Source organism: Amblyomma maculatum, chromosome 11 (genome assembly GCF_055883805.1).
Source record: "Amblyomma maculatum isolate TAMU_Amacu chromosome 11, ASM5588380v1, whole genome shotgun sequence".
In the NCBI taxonomy this organism is placed as follows: Eukaryota; Metazoa; Arthropoda; class Arachnida; order Ixodida; family Ixodidae; genus Amblyomma; species Amblyomma maculatum.
Genome location: NC_139354.1, coordinates 118,105,518 through 118,129,646, shown reverse-complemented (window position 1 = coordinate 118,129,646; position 24,129 = coordinate 118,105,518). Strand labels below are relative to the sequence as shown.

Sequence of the window (24,129 nt, the reverse complement as noted above, 5' to 3'; positions counted from 1 at the left end):
CCATTGGCTGCGGCGATCGTCTGCGGTGAAGACCTTCCAGGCACTGCTCTGCTTCATGAAAACCACGGGCCTGATCGGTAGACTGTGATTTTGCTGCGATGCGACGTGATATGGCTGTGATGCGACAGTACTGACTTCATATTTCTGTAACTTTCTTTTACACATCACTTTTATATCCACTTACCCCCTTCACCCAGTGCAGAGTAGCAAACCGGTTTCTTCTTCGGTTAACCTCCCTGCCTTTCCTCCTCTTCCAACACCCCTGCCTATAGTTACACTCAGAACTTGCCTGTGCAATGAACCTAAACCTGAAGTTGCAAACCAAGATGAGGTGAAAAGCAACATAAAGTACTGCAGCTCATGGTCAAGACTTTTATAGAGACTCCAATTATAGTTTGATTCAACGGCAAGTATCCGAAGGCTGTTTGCTATGCAGCACGCACGGTGTGGATGTTCTTGATTGCATACAGCTTCCAAATTAACTGTCACCACATAGAAACGAAAGAATGTGTCATTCCAAGCATTTAGTCGAGTATCGAGCACACTGTGATACGTTCATGTTCTCCTTTCCCCTGGCGGTCTGCGAATGGAATGGTTTAGCCGATGAAGTGGTTAATTGCTCATCACTAGATGGGTTCAGTTCACGGCTGGCAATTCTTTCTTGAGTACCCTATATATGTGTAGCCTGACCTCTGTACAAATATAGTGAAACATGTGTCTTCAGCGTGATTGTATTGTATCATAACCTTCTTTTCCATTTCTTGTTCCACACTGCCATATAGAATTATATAAAAATTAGACAAGTGTGGATTGTCAGTATTCCTGTCATTTGCTGTTTCTATATTATGCCCCAAACCTGCAACAGCCTACAAAAGGAGGCTAGCAGTATGTATGAAATAAAATTAACCAGTTTAGAAAGCTTGTGCCTTTCCTTGCTTTTTGGACGGAACACAAGTTCTCGGGCCATACAGGATCTGCAACTGCTATGGAGGGTCGCACGGACAAGCTAGGCGCTGCCCGACCAGTTCATGTTTCATTGTCAGTATATTTTATGTATATGCTAAGGGATACCTTTTTTTTTTTTTTTCTCTCTCTCACTGTGGCCAAGGCCAGACAGGAAAGAGGACAGGCCATGGTCCTCTTGCCTTGGGGAAGGCGAGGGGACGGGTGAAAGGGATAAATTGAAGATAAGGTCACTAGAGGTGAGTTGGCTCCTTTTCCAAGGCTAGGGAACAGTGGCATATCTTACCTTTTCTGCCTAGCCTTGGCCACACTGCCATAAGTTGTCTCCGAGTGTAATTGAAGTCGAAAATGATTATTAGTGGGATTTGTTTTTATGCTATGTATGGCGTAAATTTTTTTTCATAGCCAAACTGAATCTCCCTTTCATGCCTAGCGTCTGCCTATAAATTCGTCGAATTTGCGCCTAATTTAAGCGAAAAACGCCACCCTTGTGCGCAAATTAAATTTTCAAAATTCGCGGCCATTTTCATCATTATTGTTTTTGTAGCGTCTCGCGCCATCTGTTGTATATGTACACCAAAAAGAGAGAAAAAAAAACATTCAAGATGGCTGCCTCCATGTTTTGCGCTAAGACGCATAAGTGAACGTCTTTTTTGAAGATTTCTCGTCCTGAATGTTTACCCATAACAAAGTTTCACGGTCCTCGCTAATAAATAACACGTCCCGCATCCAAGGTGCTGCTTTTTCTTGCAGGTAAGGACATAAGACGTCAAAGGGCCGCCGCACGTCCTCGCGACGGCGCGATTGTTCCCGCTATACGAGATGTTGCGTTTTGTTGCGCCGGTTGTTTTGTGCTTTATGAAAGTTATATCTTTGTGCTTAGGTTCAGAAGTGTGCACCTAAGTGCCAAGGAATGGGTGACGCCGGGACTAAGGAGGTTGAATCAGGACAAAAAATGTAGGCTTTTCTCTGGCTGTCCAAACTCTATTCTGATCTGCTTACCGCTGTTTTTGCCCGAACTCCATCGCTTTTAATATAATCTATTAACCTTTTTTCCTCGCGCAGCACATCGATGAGCACTGCGGCTACGTAGGGCCCATCGCGCGGTATTCGAGGGAACTGCTCTTGATGGCATAGAATGCCGCCACGGTAGGGAAGATTTCTCCTTTGGCTACTACTCTTGTCTGCACCCCTCGCTCTGTTGATGACATTCGAAACGGCACCGCATTTTCATTTACCTTATGGAACGAAAAACGCAAGCGGTTTAACTACTACCGAGGCACTTTTTTGTGCGACTTTTATGCTTCTGAGTGTTCTTTGCTAGAAGCTCTCCGGCACCGATGCTTGGTGCTTGTGCTAGTGGAACGGTAGAAGTAGTGGCGTTCACGGTTTACATTGCTTGAAAGCAGTTTGTCTAGTGAACACTTCGCTGACTTGCAGCTTGTGTCAGCAATACGGCTATTTAATGCAACAAAACAGAAAAATATTAATGCCATTGTCATGAGGCGAGCCCAAGCGTTTAAGAATGGAATTATCTAGTGGTTGCATAGCGTTTGACCCAACAGTCAGACAGATGACTCCACAGGCTGAGAATATTTAGTCAGCCATTTCCTTTCCGGTCCTGTGTACGTACCCTCTCTCTATTTTGTAATGTTGGTAATTTCGTACACCTAGAATAAAGCAGCTTGTGCTCTGCCCTGTGAATCATTTAACATCTCCTATTCTAGACCTGCTCAGCACGAGTGCCAATGCTTTTTTGTGGATTGTGCACCAATCAGGCCAGTAGAAGACTTTACTGCCAAATAGTGTCATAAGCTTGAGCTTATTGAAGGCACTGTGCAGCTGAAAAAAGCCATTTAGCAGTCGCCATTCCTTGCAACTTTCAGGCTCCAGGGTGTTTCCGAAATGCAAATTTATTGAAGAACCCTGGCTAGTTTTGTTAAGCTTGGTTGTGGGCTAGAGTGCATCATTTTAAATGATGCACATTAGCCAGCTGGCAAACTTGCACTGCAATAATTTGCACAATGCTAACGAATTAGGAACAGCCCAACAGCTTGAGTAAGCTTGAATCATACAATAAAAATGGATTCCTCACACTTAAGCAAGGTGCGAAACTTTTGATTATCGGTTTTCAGATGGGCATCTTATGCACAACAGCTGTGCAGAAAACATGGATTTCATGTTTGGCAAAAGGAATTTTGGCTTTGTACACATCTTTGAATGAAGCTGAGCATTGGGCTTTTCAAAATGCATCATTTCATTTTTTGCATGTGCAGCTTTGTGGCCAAGCTTTACCTTAGCTTTGGAAATAGGTGCCGGCTTTGTCACTGCAGCCTCCTTGCACACAGCGCAGGTTGTGCACAAATGTTGCTTGTTTGCAAGGCAAAATCTTGTAGAAAATGTTTCTGCACCTGAACTTATGCCTACAGGTACACCAGCTGGGAAAACTTTTCATGCCGTGGATCTGTTTCCAGCCATGTTCTCTTGTACCCTGCTGCGGTGGCTCAGTGATAAGAGAGCTTGATTGCTGATCCCAAGGATGCAGGTTTACTCTCAGCTGCGGTGGCAGCTGATGGAGACGAAATGCAAGGCGGCTTTGTACTTTGCGATGTCAGTGCACATAAAAAACCCAGGTGGTCAGAATTTTCTGGAGCTGTCCACTACAGCATCCCTCATAGCCAATAGACATTAAACCCCATAAACCGAACAGAACACTTGTCAACTGTAAACTTCCACGAGGAGAAAACAATCTATGCAGCTCAAAAGCAGGCCCTGCGGCTGCAGACAGTTCACCAAAGCATACATACGAAATTAATTGCAAAATAAAGTACAATCCCTTCGTGCACGTTACATAAGGCATTGCAATCCAAGGCAAGCACAGATGGTGGAGGTAGGTGCAGCGTATGTCTAGTTATCAAAAGGCAGTATTTCTGTGCATATCAGCAAAGTATATGGGGTTTTATTTCCAGGCTGTAGGAGGGCCACAATTTTAGCCTCTTGGGACCCTTTATTGTGCACTACTAATACTGCTGCATATCATACGGGCATTTTCGCATATTGCCTCTATTGAAGCAGCATCACTTTCCTATGTAAAAGTGATTATTCTAGTGTCTCATTGCAGGTCTGCAATAATCATTGTAAAAATGTTGAGAATCTTTCAGACGACTGTGTACAAACTTAACTACACATAACTTTCTGCATCCACAAAACCATATGCTGGCTTAGTCCTTTATCTCAGAGCTTCATTTGTCATTGGCAATTGTGCCAGTATTGCCAGTGACAAGTGGCACTTGTCCAACCTGCTCTTACATTGCTTGCACTGCCAATGAAAAAGGAATAGATTTGGTAAATACATTGATTGCATTTTCAACTCTACAGAGCCGTAGTTATCCATGGAAAAAAAATGCTCATTTCAGTAGCACACATTTTTGGCATGACAAGAGTCATTTTATGATAGTGCCACACACAAAAAGTGCCGGTGGCGGTGATGCCTCAACAAAAAAGAGCTCTTTCGTAAAGTAGTTCAGACAGCAGCTTCGCTGACAATCTAGAATTTGTACCTGACAGTTACTCTGACCCCGTTTGCGATGTGCATACACTGGTAAAAAAAAAAACAAAAAAAAAAACAAAGATGGCGAAGTGACAGCATGCTTTACTAATGAAGGAAACGTTTTAGAATTAGAATGGTATGAAAAACATTACAACTAAACCTGGCGATGTATTTTTTGCGGGAGTTAATTTGGCGGTTGCAGGGCTAACGTGCAGCTAACCCCATATAATTAGCATCAATTAAATGCTGTGTATCTTGGGGATCATCATTAACAATGTCATGCATGTGAGCCATCACATGCTTGAGTTCATTAAACATACAAAATACATAGGCACCTTTTATTCAGATAGCATTTGTATACAAAATCAAAAGCACCATGGCAATGTCAGAAGCAGCTTAGGCATATAAGCACAGCCTATTTTGAACATGATGTGGAACAGGTTCCTTAGCCCTCATATTTTTCAAAGTCGGCTAACAAACAGATGTGCATTTGCAAAAACCTGCATGGTATGCAGATGAGCCATTCCTGCCACTAACAAGATGAGCCACTTCAAAGATTTCCATATGGTCCTTCCAGGCTTCGAACTCTGCAAAAAGAAAGATTTTCCAAGTTGTCAAAAGTGAGTCTCAAAAAAAGACAGCAAGAAACAGAACTCTTGTAGACTGGAAAATACAAAATACAAACAAAAGTACAAGTATTGCCAACACCAGCGGATTGCACAAGTAAACTGCGTATGTTGACATCAATTTTTGGAAGCAGATTTCGGAGGCTAGGCTACACTGCCATGCAGTCAGCCATAACTACTGCTGGATGAATGTCAACATATTCAAAATGAGCTAGATAACTTCTTATCAAGTTGTCCTTTGTGTGCCTTCATAGAGGCTCTGACTAGGCTCAAATATGGCAAATAGACTTGTCCTCCGCACTCATTGGTTCTTACGATGCCTGTCATTGGAAAGGCCTAAAGCTTTTCCTATTGGTTCATTGACTTGAAAGAGAACATCTTCGGTGTAACTCCGCCCGGTTGGGTACTTGAAACAAAAGTTTAAGAAACACCATCACCAACCAATTTTTTATTAGAACCAGACGTTTCGGGTCCAACTCGGTCCCTTCCTCAGGGGCGACTAAAGTTTGAGGCCCGCAGTAGCAGGCACACGTGGCGAAGTCCAGTTGTGTAGCAGAGCCAGGGTAGCGTCCCCGGATTCCTGTTCACTGCTGCAGCTGTCAGCCGGATGAACCGAAAAAAGACGTCTTTTGAAAGGATTGGTCTCCACATCAAGTATGTTCACCTCCTCAAAGGCGATTTTGTGGTCGGCGCATTCGCAGTGCTCGGCGAGGGGGGTTGCTTTTCGAGTTCAATTGCCGGGCGTCATTTTTGTGCTGCAATATGCGCCGACAGAGATTTTTTGTTTCGCGGATATAAGAGGCAGAGCACTCGTAGCACGAGATTTTATAAATAACGCCTGGTTATTTTTCTCTGGGAATACAATCTTTTGGTAGCGGCAGAAAACGGCAGACTGTTGAGGTAGGTTTGTGCGACACACAGACGTGTTTGCGCAGGATGCGTGCAAGCGCCTCACTGGTGCCTGCCACGTATGGGAGCACAATGTGAGGGCGCTTCGTCGTTTCCGTGCTGACCAACCCTCTTGTCCTGCTAGCTCGACGGCGGGAAGCACATTGGAAAAAGGCGCGAGTATAGCCAATCTTCTTCAGATCGGCTAAGCATAGGCCGCTGCCTGCTACTGCGGGCCTCGAACTTTAGTCGCCCCTGAGGAAGGGACCGAGTTGGTCGCGAAACGTTGGGTTCTAATAAATAATTTGGTTGGTGATAGTGTTTCTTAAACTAGTGGTTCATCACACCGATTAACAAGCTAATGGCAGAAGGAGCACAGGTAACTTCTTCAAGAGCCTACATATGCTCTTTGCAACCATGTGTTCTTATTCCATCATTTACTATCAGCCAAAAAGAACTCAGTACTCTGTTTGACAGCATTATCTGCACACTGGATTCACATAAAGAGTTTATTTCATTGCAACAAGGTGCCAATCACGACAAAGGCACTGGTCATCGAACAACAGAATGCCCAGTGCTCAGTTTAAAGGCAACAAGGAAACAGGTAAACCTGCCAAGTACAATGATCAAGAACAATGTAGAAGCAGTGTTGTGTTGTGGCAATTATTCGAGGTAAATCTCTGTGCATCATCACTGTACAACAAAAAGAGTAAAAGCTGCATCCAGGTGGCGTGAAGCGTGAAAAAAAAAAAAAAGAAAAAGAAAGCTTTGCGGTATGACTTCCCCCTCAAAGAAGCATCGGCCCAATGCTCTACATTGAATAGAAAGGTAGGCAAAAATAAACATCAAGCAAAATATAAACGGTGTCCATCAGTTATAACAGGGCTTTAGGCACACAACATAACATTTCTGGACATGTATCACCCCTGGGGTGCTGTCAGCAGCATCTGGGGACAATTCCATAGCCCATTTCATCTAGATGAGTAAACTTGATTTGCGGAAACAGCAGCATAAAATTTATGGTTTTTATTAAATCCACGATGGTGATTCAGCATCCAAACCTAGAGTCGGTCTGCTGGCTTGTAATTTTCATTGTCATTGTAGGTTACGTTAGGCATTGGTGCCTTGCTGGCTTTTTATGCGCAGCTGGGCGAGTCGTCGGGCTGCTTTTTCACGCTGAAGGTAGGCAGTGACACTGAGGCTGTCCTTTTCCGTTACATGTGGCATCAGCATGACATAGAGCGCTGTATTAAAGGGAAACTGCACCGGTTGTAGATATTGATGAGTTTCAAGGAATCAAATGATTACAGCTTCCAGGTTAAGCATGCAAGATATCTTCGCGCTAGCATTTCAAACAATGGCACAAATAGCGATTTAAACTGCTTTAGCTATCGAGCCTCTCCTCACCACACAGCGACGCGTGGGGGGCACATAATGACATCATTGACGGCACCGGTATGTTTCCCGCATAGAATGGCTTGGTTGGAAGAAGTAAAATCAAGGCTACCAAAACTGAAGGCCCAGAAACATTGTTTGATGGCATCAAAAAAGGCACCGCATGGTGTGGGCGAAGGTAACGAAAAAAAATATTACCGTCCGTGATGTCATCATTGAGCTTCTACGCAGTCCTTCAGTGCTGTGAGGAGAAGCTCGAATTGTAATCTTTGATTACTTCATCAGTTTTAAAGATAGCACACAAACACTTTGCAAGCATTACCGACAGCTTATGGAGAGTCAAATTCTCGAGAAGTGATGCAGCTGCGCTTTAATGGCTCATACTGTCGGCGTTTGTTCGGTCACAATATAGCTTTCAATCAAATTACATCGCCTGAAACCGAAACTAATGTCATCGGAAAGATAAAAATCTTGCATCCACCGGGAATCGAACCTGCATCCCTCGCATCGCCAGCCTAAGCTTTAACCAACTGCGCCACGCCCGGGATCGTGAACTGCACATAAATCTTGTCTACAGTGATTTGATTTGGTTTGGTTTGCGGGGTTTAACATCCTAAACCGACTCTGCTATGATAAATGCCGTAGTGGAGGACTCCGGAAATTTCGACCACCTGGGGTTCTTTAACGTGCACTGACATCGCATAGAACAGGCGGCCTTGCTTTCGTCTCCATAAAAAGCGGCCGCCGAAGCCCGGTTACGATCCCGCATTCTTGGGAACAGTAGTCTAGCGCCATAACCACTGCGCCACCCCGGCGGGCCCTTGTCTATCGTGAGGATGAGTTAAAACACACATCATAATTCTCCTTGTCTGCATGATGCTGATGCGGCCACTCCCCTTTGTAGCGAGGGATCACAGAGTTCTTCATTAGGCCAATAAATAAAGGAGTAGAAAAAGAACAAAAAGTATACCAACTGCTGTGCATTGGTCAAAAGTCCAGAAAAAAGAAAAGAGGAAGGAAAAGAAGGGGGGAGTCCTTCAACAATCTTCTCGTTTACGCCACCAGTCAAGGCGGTGCTTTGTCACCTCTACTGCCCTACCCAGGGTGTGCTCTTTGGGTGGTGACATCGACTGCAGACCAAGTGCTGTCGAAAGAGTCTCCATCAGTGCTGATGTCGCAGTTGTAGGGGGGAGGGCCACAGTTTCGGGCACTCGATCACAACATGCTGTATGGTTTTATCGGCTGCGTTGCACTTGAGCACTGGTGCGCAGAAAACCACTCCGTGCCTCGCAGAGTAACCCGCTGCCGTCCGCTGTCTCGTGTGTTGTCATAGATGTTCTCATTAGCGATCGTGTGTTTTGTGCTGGAGTCCACCGCCAGGGATGACTTTGCCCGTGCTTCGCTGTGCCATCTCTTCATTTCTGCTTCTCAAACCTGGTTATGGATCTGCTCTCTCCACGCCAGCTTGGAATATCTCCAACAGGCCGTCTTGTGCAATTCCGTACTCCTCTGCCAACCTTCGCGTTCAAAGCATCCATCTGGTGTTGGAGCACTTGAGTACGATGTACTTTTATACTTCGCTGGACCATCTCTGGCAAAGTGCTCAGCTGGCACTGCAAGGCAAGCTTGGCGGTTGTCTCACATGCGACGATAGTAGCGCTGACAATGACGCTGCAATTAGTGATAATGACAATGACGACATTAGCAATGATAACGGTGCATTTAGTTGATAATGATAATGAGAGCAAACGTGATGCACCGTGTGCACCAGCAACGCTCAGCCTTTCGCACTTCTGCAGTGTAGATTCCACAGTGCTCTCGGAATTTTCGGGCTCCCTGCCATACACAAGGTGGAATGGAGTTGACCTGCTTCTCCGCTCCTAGCCGGCAGCAACAGCGCGGCGGGCTACTGTGCTGACATTAAAGCGAGAAACTAGTTACATCGGCTTAAATTTCAGGCCGACTGACTGCTAATGCATGCAAGGAGGACAATGCCACGGACAACGAGAAGTGGGTTTTTTACACGACTGATATTATGATGTGCTTCTCGCTTTCTACAACGATAATTAGTCTGAAGAAGCCTTTGGCCCTTTGCTTCGGCGTTGCGAGTCAGGTAGTCAGTTGCTACTATTATCCACTTGTTGCTAGATGTCAATGTCGGGAAATGACCTAGTAAGTCCATGCCGATCTGTTGGAATGGCCTCGCAGGTGATTGGTTTGGTTGTATATCCTGCAGTCTTGTTAGCAGTGTTCGGTGGCGTTAGCAGTCGCAGCAACTCCTGACATAGTGCGTGACATTAGCAGATAGACGAGACCAATATGGGCCCATATTATTTAACCTGAATGCGACTGAGAGTAAAATAAAGTTTAGACGCCCAGCTGTGGGCTCATCATGAGGGGCCTGTAGGATTTCATCGAGAAGGCCCACAGGGACAAGTAAGTAGGCGGTCAGGGTGCGAACGCCATTATAAAGTGCAAGGGAGGCTAGTCCACGTTTGAACACTCTAAGCGGCAAGGATGACTTTCCTTCAAGGTAGTCGAAGTCTGAGTGCGGAAGTTGCGTGAAGTAGGCCCCAAAATAGCATCGTTATTGTCTTCCAGCACTTTTGGACAGGGGCTCGTGAAAAGCAGTACCATGTGTGCGTGGCCAAAATAGGTGTTTAGAGCACCTCTTGGAGCAAGCAAATATGCTTTTTGGAGCAGCTAAATGGAGCAGAAAGCAGGATAGACGTTCTGAAACAGCTATGGAGCAGAAATGTTAATGTTTTATAGCAGAAATATCGGCTTTTTGAAGAAACTTCAGAGCATGTGGTAAATTAAATCTCCAATAAGTCATAAAGGCCTTTCTACCCTTCTTGGCAGCAGAAATTGTGCTGCTTACAAACATGCCCGCTGTGTTCTGAAGATGTTTTACTGCGGACTGACTGTAACCAACATGTGACCAGCGTGCAGTTTAAAGGCCCATTCACGATTGAGGATTGCAAAGGGTGTGCGATTAAGGAACCGCTCAGATTGACCGATGTTCACACTTGCAAAGGCAAACCGTGGGTCGCTTTCCCAAATTGGCCTCGTTCAGAACGAGACTTGTCGACCTTGACTGCTCACCAAAACAGAAGCCGGATGTAAACCGAACTTCGATTCATATCAACTGTGTTGCTGATTGGTTACCGATTTAAGACCAGGAAGGAAACGTTGGACATGTGCCTTTTTATATATGGGAGTGCTTGTTGCTAAACAAGCTAACTCTCAAAACGTAAGAATAATGTGCTTCAGATTGTATGCTTAAATAATACAGCATGAGCACATCCATTTTGGCCTTCTCGACAATCTCTAGACTAAGCCTAAAACAAGTCCAAGGATCGCTAAGGTTGCACACTATAGTGAAGGCTTGCCAAAGTAAAAAAAATATGGGAATGAAATATTTTTGCTGAAGAAAGAAAAAGGCTCTCAGTGACCACAATCCACGGCATGCATGCAAGAGTGCCGCAGTCACCATGAATAGCAGAAAACATGGGGATGATATCGTGCGACGTCAGCGCCCAAGGTTGCCAAACCACAAAGCTGCTTTCGCTATTAATAATAAAAATTTATTTTAAACTATCTACTGCACTGAAATCTCAAATTTCGAGGATTTATAATTAACGTGAATGGAGTGAAATGCAATAATCAGTTTATGCTCAAATTTTAGCTGTCATGACCCCTTTAAGTGAATATAAATAGTTCAAGCATATGGTACCAACATAAGAAACACTACAGAATTATATGAAAATGTCACTGAATTACGAGCATGTGAATGAATTAAGCTGCTAAATTTGAAAATACACAAGACGCGGGCAGAGTCATTAAATTGAGCCCTAGAACATAATTTTTTCCATCTCCTCACCTTCAGGTGCATTATCTGCTCTGGTTTAGAGCTCTGCTCTTAGTTTAGTGACCTCACATAAAAACAGAACCTCATCTGGACGTAGAACTTCTCTATGCGAAGAGTAATTTTTCTGTCATGGGCAGAATATCCAGGCCCTGGAACCTGTGGGCTTTTCAAAAACATCGCAAAATTATGAATGCTGCTTGTCTTAATCTCAATTATTGAAATGAAATAATTTTAAAAAATCGAATTTTCCAGCGTGTTTACGAGCTTTGCAAGCTCTGCAGACGTATAAAGAAGACCTCGGTGGTCAAAATTTGAGATGAATTCGTTTTCTTTTTTTTTTTTTTTTTTGCACACATAATTTGCTCAAAATTAGATACAGAATAAGTACTGCATTTTGATTTCTGCCTGAACTTTCGAGCCACATATCTTGCAATATACCGGGTGTGCGAGGCATTTGAGGATGCGATGTTGGCTTCAGGCAGAGAATATCTCCAGCAAATATATATATATTTTCACCAAACTTTAGGAGATATTTCTCTTACTGTTTATTTTCACATTACTCAATGAATGCGCCACTTGCAGCAATAACCAATTCAATTCGGCTTTGGAAATGGCTGCATGCACGGATCAGGTGGTTCTTAGAGGTACTGCCCATTGAGTTGTTTGATTGATTGGTTCACAGGAAAGGAAAGGCGCAGTATCTGTCACACTTGTAGCTGTGGACACCTGAACCGCACCGTAAGGGAAGGGAGGAAGGTGGGAGAGAAAGTGGATAGAAAGAAAGAGGAGCCGTAGTGAAGGGCTACGGAGTAATTTGGACCGCCTGAGGATCTTTAAGTGGCGACCTTCAGAGTTTTTTGTATTATGTGGCCTTTTGTCGGCTTCTCTCTCAACGACGCCGAGTAAATTCAAATCAGGACAACTAGGAGGCCACAAGTTGGGAGTGATGTGGTTATTGAAAGTTGTTGGCCAGCCACTCATGGGTGACGCAGGCGGTGTGGGCGAGAGCCGAATGTTGCTGAAAGACACAAGGTTTTCTTTTCGAAACAGTATCAGTCCAGGGCTTCACAACGGTGGCAAGCACCTCTGCATACTCGGCAGCATTAACGCGGAGTCCTTCTGCAAAACAGTGTGGCAGCATGACATCACCCTTGTTGCTGACGGCTGCGTACACCATCACAGACAGAAATTTTGTGTGCAATGCTGTCGGCACCTCATTAGCGCTTCCGTAAAGCCATCTTTCATTATGGCAATTAGCTTTCTGGTCTTGATCTAAGTTCTTTTCATCTGAAAGAAAAAAAAAAAGAGCATTCCAGGCTCTTCAGCTTGCCTAGCAAGCGCTTGGACCAGAGCAGACGATTCTCCCGAGCTTTACCAGAAAAGAATTGCGCCCTCCTCATAACACAGAAATGGTACCTCACGTCCTCGTGCACAGCAAGCCTGACAGCTGACTCTGCGACATCGAGCTCCTTTGGAATAGCCCGCATTGACTTCTCTGGGTTGTCACTCACGATGACTTGCAGCCTCTGAAGAAAATCAGGTGTTCTGACGGCGTCTGACCGCTGACTGTGCTTTTTCCTTTTCGCCACAGATGCCACATCACAGCACATCAGTTCTGTTCGCACCTTGTTAACGAAAGACTTCGCTACATTCAGAAAGTTGGCAATTTCCAAGTCGCTGTGGCGCGCGGCCAGTGCGATGAGGACTGCATGGCGTTTCATTTCCTGCGTCAACTTGTACGCTTCCATTATTCAACAAACTGCGCAGTATAAATGATAAGGGGTCAACCAACAAGAAGCCGCATGCCTAGATACATATGCTGAGCCTGCTGGTGTCTATGGCGATAAGGAGTAGTAACCTCAAATACCTCATGCACCCAGTGAGCTACGAGACTGCTGTAACTGTGCCTAGTGACGGGCAATCGAAGTAGCTTCAACGTCCTCGAGCCTTCCCTCGTGAAGCAAGTGGTCAAATTCATCATTCGCAAAGAAAACGCAGTGAGCAAAAAAAAAAAAAAAGAGAAATTACAGGCTCTCAATTTGTGTTTGAAGTTTTCAGGTGCAATCAAATCCATTCGCTACAACCCATCATGCTTCGAAAATCTTAATGAAAAGCATGGGTAAAAAACTGTTCAGAGTGCAATACGAAAGACCTGCAGTAGACCTGCAAGTAGTGCTAAAGGAACACTGAAATAAAAAGTAGGCTTGCAGCGATGGTATACTGGCTCCTAATCACAAAAACACCACTTTCACTGAAAACAAAACTCTTATAAGGTAGAAAAAAGAGAACAGAAATGCAGGCATTGCAGAAATACAGAAATCGCAAATGCATGCACAATGACATGCAAGGGATCCTGGAGGCTGCCTGACATGTATTATGGTTGCATGTTTGAATTGTTAACTTTTGTTTCAAAAATGGCAAAAAGAGAGGCTAAATATTGGAAGCCAAAAAAAAATTTGCGCTTGGCAGTGCCACAGGCAGTCAGTTTCGTTTTGGCATGTTTTGGTTCTTTGATGTCACAGCTATGCATTTGGCGTCACCACATGGTTTCATTTTTGATATACATGCTTTGGTTTACAAGTGCGGAGCAGCAGAGTTTTCCTCTGATGAAGTTCATGCCTCAGTAAGCGCTTCTCTATTGAGAAATCTGGTATGAAATGCACACAGGATTAAGTTATAACTTACTGGGCAGAATAAACCTGCACAGACCAGAGTGGAGCTGGGAAAGAAAAGAAAGGCTGGAAAAAGTAAGATTTAAAATGGCATGAGTGTTAAGGAAAAAAAAAAAAAAAAAAAACCAGCCTCGAACGGGATTGAATCCCAAGTCCGTCGGAGTTTTAACTGAATGTCTTAGCCATTGCGCCACACGAACAGCTGAGACCTCTCGCATTACATTACTTGTTTAGTGCAATTGCATTTTTTACACATATTTTTCACTCACCGCTAAACGATTGCATCCCAAGTGTGCTGAATGCTTTTGCTGGCTGTTAATAGTGTCACCGATGTCTCATATCTATGATAAGCATAGGAGTTTGCCAAACTATCTCGTAATATTTATATTTCTCTATTTTCTGCTGTCCCAGCGTGCATGCACAGACCTTACTGGCACATCAGTTTGCCATCTGCAGGGCAGCGACGCTAGAGTACACCACATAAGGTGTAGACACCCAAGGAAGCATTGAACGAAAGGGAGCTCAGTTGGTTCATATTAAGAAATACAATAGTGAAGGAAACGAAATAAATTGAGCAAAACAGGCCCTGTGTACCCCTTTTTTCTTTTAACTTTCTGCCACAATGCATTGTTCACCCCTTACTGCTATTCAAAAAAGACCATCTGTAGCAGTCTTTACTCGTCACTCGTGATGGTAGCTCGGCAATGTCAGTGGCCATAGCTTCGCTAGCTACAAACTTTGCCGCCACGTCAGCGCTCGTACATTCTATCCTGTTAGTCAAGTGACCTCAACTTTAAAAAGCACCGCATGCTCTGTGGGTGCCAAGGTCAAGATTCACTGCGAGAACTTTGCAGTCAAGCTCAGGATCTATGCCTGGTGCAAACAAATAGACTGCTTTGGCGAACTGTAGCTTTAATTTCAGCTGCTGCTAGATTGCACTGCTCGCTATGCATCAAGAATCACGGAGTCTATGTTTACACCATCGTTTGCGTCATTTTCCCAAGTCTAAATCCCTTGAAAGGAAAACAGACCTCTTCAACTTCAAATCGAAATATCTCGGCAATAAATGTGTCTTGCTGCCGGACAAGCGACAAAAAAGTCACAAAACACTGCACTATTGGATTCTGGCAACAAAAAATATTGTGATGGGTCCCATACTGCAGAAAATCTGGCATCCATGAAAAATTACGGGCATGTATCTGGGAAGTGGCAGGAAGGTGACGCAGCACTGCAATGACTGTCCGTCAGGTTGCATGACATCACAAGGCCACATGACATGACCAAGTCAGCAGGTGCTGCCACACAGGGTGCTTTTTATGGTATCAAGTTAAAAAGGAAAACAAAGAGAACATCGCTTGGAGCAATTACGCGCCACTATTTGTTTCTTGCAGGTGTATCCGTGACAAAGGTTTGTGCATGCAGGGCTACCTGGAATCACTTGAGGCAAATCCTTGAAGCCTTTGTTATGAAATATTAAAAATTGTAGAAGTTCAGCTCTCTATGAACCAAGTCAAGAGCATTAGCCATCGGCCGGTGCTGCATTTGTAGCTGCCGCTTCAGTCTTGGCTTGATTCCGCATTTGGTAAGCTTCTTGGCAATAGGCTAGTCTGGCTTCTCGTTCGATGTCTTGGCAACCTGTCTGGCATGGTTGCAGTCTCTGTCTTTGGCACAAGTGGATTCCTCTACACTACACTGCCTCCTTTTGTCATGCCGCCTGGTAAATTCGCCCAACACTATGCTCGCGGTCTCGACTGCACTTACCCAGAAATGTTTTAAAGCAACGAACAGAATATGGGTGCACAAAACACAGACAACAGAACATGTTGGTGCCGCTGCAAATGAATGAACAACGAAATAGCTATTAGAAATGACAGCAGTGCCTACTCTGCAGGCAGAAATCTTGAGCAAAAATTTCTCATCAATTGGCCCTAATTGGCTATACAAGGCCATGCGACATTTTCCCATGAAAATAGCAGTGACTGAAATTTTTCATACTTTCACAATCATCTTTTAGCAAATAATGACCTCCTTTTGTTTCGCACTACATGCGGCATATTGTCAGCAAATAAATTGCAATGCGGTTTGTACAGCAAGCGACTGCAGGCAAGGGACACGTCTGGGTGATATTTTTGAGGTAGTCGTGTAAGCCAGATATCACCCAAGTTTCCGGGGCAAAAAAATTATGGCATGTAATTTCTTCCTAACAAAGATTACCAAAGTACTGCCTGCTGAGAACTTATTCTCGGCAAATAATTTCAAGTGTGTGGAGCAGAGCATGAATTCGGGCAGCCCGAAAACTTGGGCCGGGCTGGAAAATTGCCGTTTTTATGGGTCTGGACCTGGCTCGGGCTTGACATGCAGACCTGGGTTTGCAGCTTGCAGTGGCGGAACCAGGCCAGGCTGGGTAAAGCTGTGTATGGCTTCTTTTGGAGATGGAATTCCAGCACTAAAATCATTCCAGTGGTTTATGAATAAACCACTACTAATACATATGTTGACAGAGAATGAGAGAAAGCTCATTTGTAAACAGAGTTTAATCAGTGCCACTCGGTGTTTTGTCCAAGTAATTTAGTACGAACATGCCGGGCTGCATTCAATGACACAAGTGAAAAAAGTTAAAAAGGAAAGGCTCAAAACTCGATAGCGAACAATGGAGGTGTTATGAAGTGCTGTAACCTGTCATGCATGACACAGCCCGTTTGCATAAGCACGTGCCTACTGAAGTACTCAACACCATCAGCTTAGGATTTCTCAGCAATCAGTGAGCAAGAGGGTAGCTTCTAACCTTTGTGTTACTGCTAACGGCTGGACATTTGAAGCCTCATAACAGCCCCTGGACAAGGACCTTCAATTGACTGCTCGGCAGGCAGCCATCTGTTCATAAAAATTCTGTCTGCTTTGCCCCCCCCCCCAAAGAATGTCTCTACGCTACAATAAATGCTGTCGGATAAGAGCGTATTGCTTTAGGAATCTTTACATATCCAATAACATACACATGCACAATGAACAGACACTATCGCTTTTCGTCTCCACAGAGATGTGGCAATGTGGCTGTGATTTCTTCAATGAATACGTAAATTTTGTTTTTTTCTGCCCTTGCCCACTCGTGTCCCTGGGGCAAAGTTGCCAGGGGCAGTCTTTTTGTAGGTGATTAAGCAAAGAACTTGCACCAAGAGCCAATTGCTTATAAGGAGTCATAGTTAAAATGCCCGTAATCCATACCTTTTAAGTGTACATTGTGCTAGATAGCTTTACATAAAATGTGTTGTCAAAATATTCTTCACCATGCCTTTGCTTCTGTCGGTGCTTTAACTGTGCCCTTCTCTACCAAGAATATTTTGCAAGGTTTGTCTCTCATCTTGATTTATTGTTATGTGCTAGTTAAGCAATATATTTTTAAGGCGTCTGCTCAGACTTACTTTGCAGGTTTGGCACGGGCCCTGTCGTGGAAGCGCAGGCCGGGTCCGGGCCATGTAATCATTGCCGATGGGCTTGGAACCATCGGCCCGGGATGGTCTTCAAACGTGGGCCAGGGAAGGGGCTGGAAAATCCAACCCGTGCAGGGCTCTAGTAAAGAGTGTAAGAAACTAAAGGTACAGGAGAAAAAAAAATCACACACACACATAAGGGGAGTTCAGTAGCGAGTTCATTACTTCGAAGCACCGCTACGTGGTCTCCGTGCTACAATGGAGTTGTCTAAACGGTATTTACGTTATCATTTCTGTTGTCTCAACAGAGCTTATCCTTTTGTCGTACCCGACGCAAACTAGGTAAAATTTCATCAAGGGTACGCAGAATATCATCCATATAGCTGCCGCTTTTGGCTGTAAAAGGTTCAGTGCTAGTTTCGAGCTTTTGGTGCTCAATATGTATCACTAGATTCAAGCTAGTGATGCTCGAGCGATATCATAGGCAAGTACTTCAACCGGATGTGATCAAAACGAACAGCGTACGGAGAATCGGGGCCAAGAACGAAAAAAGCATAAAATGAGCTTCGTCGCCCTAAGCAGCTAATCACTGACGAGTGCCGTGAGTATCTGGTTGATAGAAGACAAAGCATCAAGCGCCAGTCAGCAGCATCATAAGACAGTGCAGTGCTCGCCTTCAACCGTGCTAAATTGGCGCGTGCTGTAAGTGCATACCTTGGCACAAATCCCTGCAGTATGTGACAAATAAGAACGGTAAGCGGACAGCATATAACCACGAACATTGCACGCAAAAGGGGCAGCTAAAATTTGAACATGGCGGCACCTTCATTGGCATGCTTTGTCCACAACTAAAATCTTTTCACAGACCGGGCACTAACCTTTCTGTACCGAAGCCGCAGCAGATGTGCCAGGGTTGTTCATGGCGCGCACACCAGTCAGTTCGATCGCACCCGTCCGTGCAACAGGCACAGTCTCGTTTACTACAACAAAAGCCACGGCACCAAACCGCCGCCGTGGCACCGGCACCCCCAAGCGCCGGCACCATGGATGGCCGGCACGCCGTGCCCCCAACTAGGGACAATCCGACCTAGGGATTGCTAGGGATTCAGGGCGGCTGTCCAGCAAAAATCAGGCAACACTGGCATTATTCATGGCGAGTTTTAGCCGCTCCCCGACAACGAACTTTTAAAGATGGCCGACGGAGGAGGCGACAAACAAGTGAGATAATTTTTCATTTTAAGCTGCACGCTGTCAAGATGCTATTGCATGCTCATTCCATGCCATTAAGGCGCATTGCACTTCCTCGCCTCACATGGCTCGTAACTTATTCTGGAGAATCGGGTCCACTCAAACTCTGAAGAGTACGGAACGAGGGGGCATCTCGGATGGACCGTTTGTTGCGAAATTGTTTTGACGTCCGACGCGGCGACTTTTCTTCGAAGATCGCATGGTTTGCGGCGTCGCCTCGAAGCGCCAGGCCATCTTTCATCTGACAATTGATGCATAGAAATTCGGTTGAGATCGAAGCTGTGGTTGCATCGCCCGAGTTCATGCATAAGCGATTTGTTTATAGGTTCGCGAGAGAAGGTCTCGCGCTCGCTTACTTTTGTCCGTCTCGACCGTGCGCGCGCATTGGTGATTTTGTTTTGTTTGCCTTTGACCGCGTGACGCCCCTTGGCGACTGGGCACGGCCTTTTAATAGTCTAGTTAACCCGCCGTAGTCTGCGATTGCTCGTAGTTAAGGCAGTGACATCTCTCTACTCGTGAGCGCACCACATTGTGTCGCTTTCAAGGCCGATCAGCACTACTGCTTCGGCTCGTCATCTTGGCCGTTTTATTTGGCTTTCGTTTGTCTTTGTACTCTTCACGCGTGCGGTTATTAACCGGATAAGAAAGAGTGGTGTTGGCTGCATTTGTCGACCCCTTGATGTTATGGTAAGAGCTGTCGCGTTCTTGAAACGAACGATGCGAGGACGCATGTGAGGTTTCATATTTCAAACGCTTGTGCCATCCTACAGGAAGTGAAACCTAAACTCCCGACTTTGCATCGGCTGCCGTGCGCTTTCCGGCACACCTACTTCATTGTTTCATTTTTGCTGGAAGACGTGAGACACTATGTCCTTGCTTAATATTTGTGTTCGCACAGCGTAACGGGGTCGCGCAGATATATGTTGTTGTTTTTTCCGCTCTAGTAATTCACTTTGTGATACTGAGCGCGCTTGGCCTTCTTTGAGCACTTGTTCAAATGGTGCTTCCCTAAGTGTCGTTGATATTGCATCCCTTGAATAAAACATATAAAGCCAAATGTTCCGCGGTATTGCAGCCATGGCAATGAGAATAATGAAAACCAGTTTTTTGGCACTTAAATATATGAAATGCTGAAGACATCAGATTCATGGGAAACGGTAGCAAGTGGGTTTTTAGGCTGCTGACTTTTCATTGGATGTCTGTGGAATCTGGGTATCATTTGAGAAAACTTAACTGCAGCAACTCCATTACTATGAATTCATTAGTGCAGCACTGGAAGCGTTGCAACTTTTTTATAGCATTTTGTTGTTTCTCTATTCCAGCCTCCTACATTTTGTTATCGGGCTTTTTAATATCACTAAGTCTGTCAGCATCTTGACCCATGTGCTATATTAGATTACTGGGTAATGCAAAACCTAGCGTTCGAAAAAATTAGACCAGATATAGATGCAGTGACAATACTGGTTCTTGGGTTTATTTCGCGATTGCTGTACCAATGTATTTATTTACTAAGCATCCTGCATGCTGCCTGAGAGCATTAGTACGGAGGGGCTTGTGACAAAAACACACACAAAAAAAGACTATGCAGGGGGGAGGATTTAAAGGTGAGCGAGCTACTCTTAATTAACGAGCAAATTTTTTAGAGTAAGCTGGGTTGAATTCTGCTTTCTCAACATCAGAAGTTCAAATGACGCTGCTGTCCAAAACAGTTGCCTATAAATTTTGTCATGCACGTGCACAAACCGTGTTAGGAAAAGGCATCGTTTTTAACCTGATGAAACAGTCTGGTAGTAGAACCTTCCAGTTTCTAAGTGCCCTGTTGGAGCAGAAAATGACAGCCTGAAGCTGTCGGCGCTAAAAGGAATATTGTGCGCATTAAAACTGTGCTTTCCTTATGAAAAGATACCTAAAGATTGGTGTGTAGCTGTCACACTTGTTATTGAAGAAAATTCAGTTGGACCTCTCATAAATTCGGATTTCAGAGGGGAGTTACTGGAAATTTGCTTGGTCTGTGGGGCGTTCAAACAGGTAGGAGCTGAAAAAGTATGATTGATTTCGAGAAGACCAAAGTGTCATCTTGAATTAGTGAGAGTCCAGTGTATCATGCACTGGTTTCGCCTAAGACTTTGTATAGAAGGCCTCTATAGTTGTAAATGTGCATCATGCTGGTATGCTTTGCCTTTGCGCATGACTTAGAAGTTCTACCCAGGGATTTTTTATATTTTTTATTCTTTCTATACTGGTATTAGGGAGATACTGCTTATTTGCATCCATTGAAGCATAGTCGTAACTTCTATTATTATTTATAAGGGGTCTAATTGGTGCATGGTTTCATAAAAAGGTCTAGCACAAAAAAAAGACTGTGCACAAGAAAGAAAGAGGATGCACGGACGTGCCTCACCTTTCTGCCAACTGTGCAGCATTATTGGCATTGCGTCTTTTTTACAAGAAGCTATACGGCTGCAAAGGAAAGCTTTGTAACTTTCTCAGAAACTTCATAGCTGTAGGTGAAAACATGTCTTCGTTCAAAATTGCTGATGAGTAATTACACATTATTTTCAAGTCTGCTCGATCTTGGAAGGGTTCCCTAAAAGCTCATTGAACTAATTTATAATTTGTATTACTGGTATTTATTTGCTTACTCTATGCTTGTATGGAGATGTAGGGAAAAGCTCAAGCATTACAGTTTGGGGGCAGGCACAGTGTCTCTTATTCTATTCATTGATAACCGAATCCTAACATCCTTTCTGAGTCAAAGACAGAACCTGTTTCGGAAAAAAACACCTTCAGATGCTATTCCTGAAAGAGTTTGACCTTGGCTGTGTGTGTGTGCTGTTCAAACTGAGTGCCGTTTTTAACAATCTTTAATAGATTTATACATATGACAAGCTGTGAGTCTGAGGATTGAAAAAAATTAAAATGAATGCCGATGGTCTAAGGAGGGAGCAACAGTTTATGATAGGCGCTGATTTAGTAGGTTTACGATAGGGAGTGAGGTGCTGGAAGCGGTAAGGGGAGTGGAGTGCACTTTACTGGTATTCTGAAATCATGAATGATAGCTTATCAGCATCCTTAAAGAGAAAAGTACATAACAGCTGCATCTTACCAGTACTCATCTGAGGGGCAGAAATGTCGACGCTAATGAAACAGGTTCTAGTTTTTTAAGGGCGGTACGGAAAGCTATGGAACAGGAAATGGTAATTGCAAAATTAAGGGATAGGAAGCGAGCAGATAGGATCAGGGAATAAACAAGAGTTAATGGCATTCTAGTCTAAAAGAAGAAAAAGAAATGGGCAAATGGGCTTGTAACGTAGAGGGAGGGTTAGATAGTCGCTAAGGGTGACATACTGGATTTTAAAAAAAGACAAGCCTGGCAGGGGCAGCAGTAAGTTAGGTGGGCTGGTAAGATTAGAAAGTTTGTGTGGATTAGGTGGCTGTAGCTGGTAGAGGACTGAGTTAAATGGAGGACATGGCAGAGGACTTTTCCCTGCAATGGGCTTAGTATGGCTGTTTTTGATGATATCATGAAAGGAAAATAACAATATAATAATGCAGTAGTTATGGTTAGGCCTAAGGGCAGCCTACTGCTGCTGGTGCTTGTCTAGAAAAGAAGAGGGCAGTTGCTTCTGACTCACACGCATATCTTAAGTTGTTTTTTAACTATAGTTGTTGGCCAGCTGTGTAGTTCTGTCTACCCTCTTTTAACTCCTCGGCTATCTTGTAATCATGCTACACAGTTTAAGGGAGGAGTGTACATTGACCTTCATATTCCAAGATTATGTATATAAAGAAAGAATGCTCTAGCATTGTTTGTAAATCTTTAATATTCTAATAGTTTTCTGGAAAAACGTTATAGCCATTATAGTCACCATGGTGATGGCTCAATCATCATTACTAATATTTGTAGTGATGATGAAAGGCACACATCCCTTTCATAAACGATTGCCAAAATTTGTAGTGACATCAGCAACGTTGAAAGAAAATTTCTCACTGTCGACGTGTGCACTCGACCAGACCATGTTTCACCAACTGTTATACTTATTGATTCACAGGTGCAGTGTTCGTTCACTAACAGTCGCAGTATCTCAGTTTTCATTACTAGTTGAGGTGGCTTCATTTTGCCACGGGTAAAAAGAAAAAGAAAAAAACTTTTGAGGTTTTGCTGCCTGTAAAAAAACACCTCTGGTGGATAAGTTAACCCTGGTGTTTTTACTGGGGCATCATATGTAGCCCAAGTCAAGTGTTGGGACATGAAAAGAAAGGATGAAATTTACTAACATTCTTTCAGGTGCTAACTTGGTAAGCTTGAATACTGTCATTACCAGTATGCTGCAGTCAGGGTCGAAACCAGGTCCTATTTTTCTGACCTTAAAGCAGGGGCAGGTACCGTTAGTCAGGTCTTGCAGCATTCCCTTGCCTCCTCACATGAAGCCTGCTACCATGAATACACACATGCTGCACATTTTATTTCATCAGGCTATGTTAGGACTTAGTGGAATTAATTGTGTGATCTAATTCATTTATTTATTTAGAATATACTGCAGGCCCTTTGATGTGCCCTAGCGGGAGGGGCAACAGTAACAATATCACATAAACAAAAAGTGATTGTGCACAACGCAATATTCACAGCAGCCAGGGGTAGAATAACTGAACACTTTGGAAATAAACAATAGAATGCGTCAATGAACACAGCAGTAGAAAAAAAAAGACGTTATTTCAAGCACAAACAAATATCTTTTAGAGAAGCAACATCATATCATGTTAGTCACAGGTATATAGAAAATGAGGGCAGACACCAGGACACCTCTGAATACATTTAATCCCCAGCTGTCCCCACTGCCGTCAGTGTAGCAACATGGCGCTCAGTCTCCCGCGCTCCCAGTCCCAAACCTCTTCTTCTTCGTCGCTCTGCTTGCAGCTGCTTGCCGAATCTGCAACAAGGTAATCAAGATTCACCTAGGTCAATGGAGTAAATGCTATTAGTTACGCGAGGTGGCAGTTGGTTCCATTCTTTTATAGTATGCGGAAAAAAAGAATATTTAAATGTGTTTACTCTAGAATTATAAGGTGTTAGTAGGGGTTCGTGACGATTTCTTGTCAGACGGGTGTAGGCAAGGAGTTCATTAACAATTTATGTTTCAGTAAGAGCAAAAGTTGTTGAATCTTCCTGCGTAACTGGAGTATTGGGATGTTATGTTGCATCGTCAGTTCAGTTGGTAAGTCTGTTGTGCGATACTTGGAAAAAATAAAACTAAAAGTTTTGCATGAGTGAGTGAATGTTAAGTTTTGTGTACGGGTCCCAAACAGTGGAGGCATATTCAAGCTTGGGTCTTATGATTGATGAGTATGCTATTAGCTTGACACTTGGTGGATCTTGCTGTAGAAGGGAAAGCTTTTGGAAGGAAGATGCGCATATGTTTGCAATATGCCGGTTCCAACGAAATTTATTAGGTATAGTGATTCGAAGGTATTTATATTCACTGACTTC

General features: G+C 44.0%; 1 protein-coding gene and 1 long non-coding RNA gene across 4 annotated transcripts in view; one reads left to right on the top strand and one right to left on the bottom strand.

The window, feature by feature from the left end:
* Nucleotides 1–4,837: 4,837 nt before the first annotated feature.
* Nucleotides 4,838–18,436, bottom strand: LOC146174839 (uncharacterized). Of its 3 annotated transcripts, none has more exons than XR_014701998.1 (3): nt 18,272–18,436; nt 17,385–17,552; nt 4,838–5,100 (listed from the first exon to the last, which is right to left on the bottom strand). It is a non-coding gene; the product is annotated as an uncharacterized LOC146174839 (long non-coding RNA). The 3 variants fall into 3 exon arrangements; XR_014701996.1 differs by having other exon boundaries at nt 17,385–17,532; XR_014701997.1 differs by having other exon boundaries at nt 17,385–17,506.
* Nucleotides 18,437–18,896: 460 nt separating this feature from the next.
* The window catches only part of LOC146174838 (TBC1 domain family member 15-like), an 82,578-nt gene continuing 77,345 nt past the window's right edge, over nt 18,897–24,129 (top strand). The window contains exon 1 of the mRNA XM_084584005.1: nt 18,897–19,328. Coding sequence (XP_084440131.1) covers nt 19,326–19,328 — 3 coding nt within the window. The 5' untranslated portion in view covers nt 18,897–19,325. The remainder of the gene's footprint in view (nt 19,329–24,129) is intronic.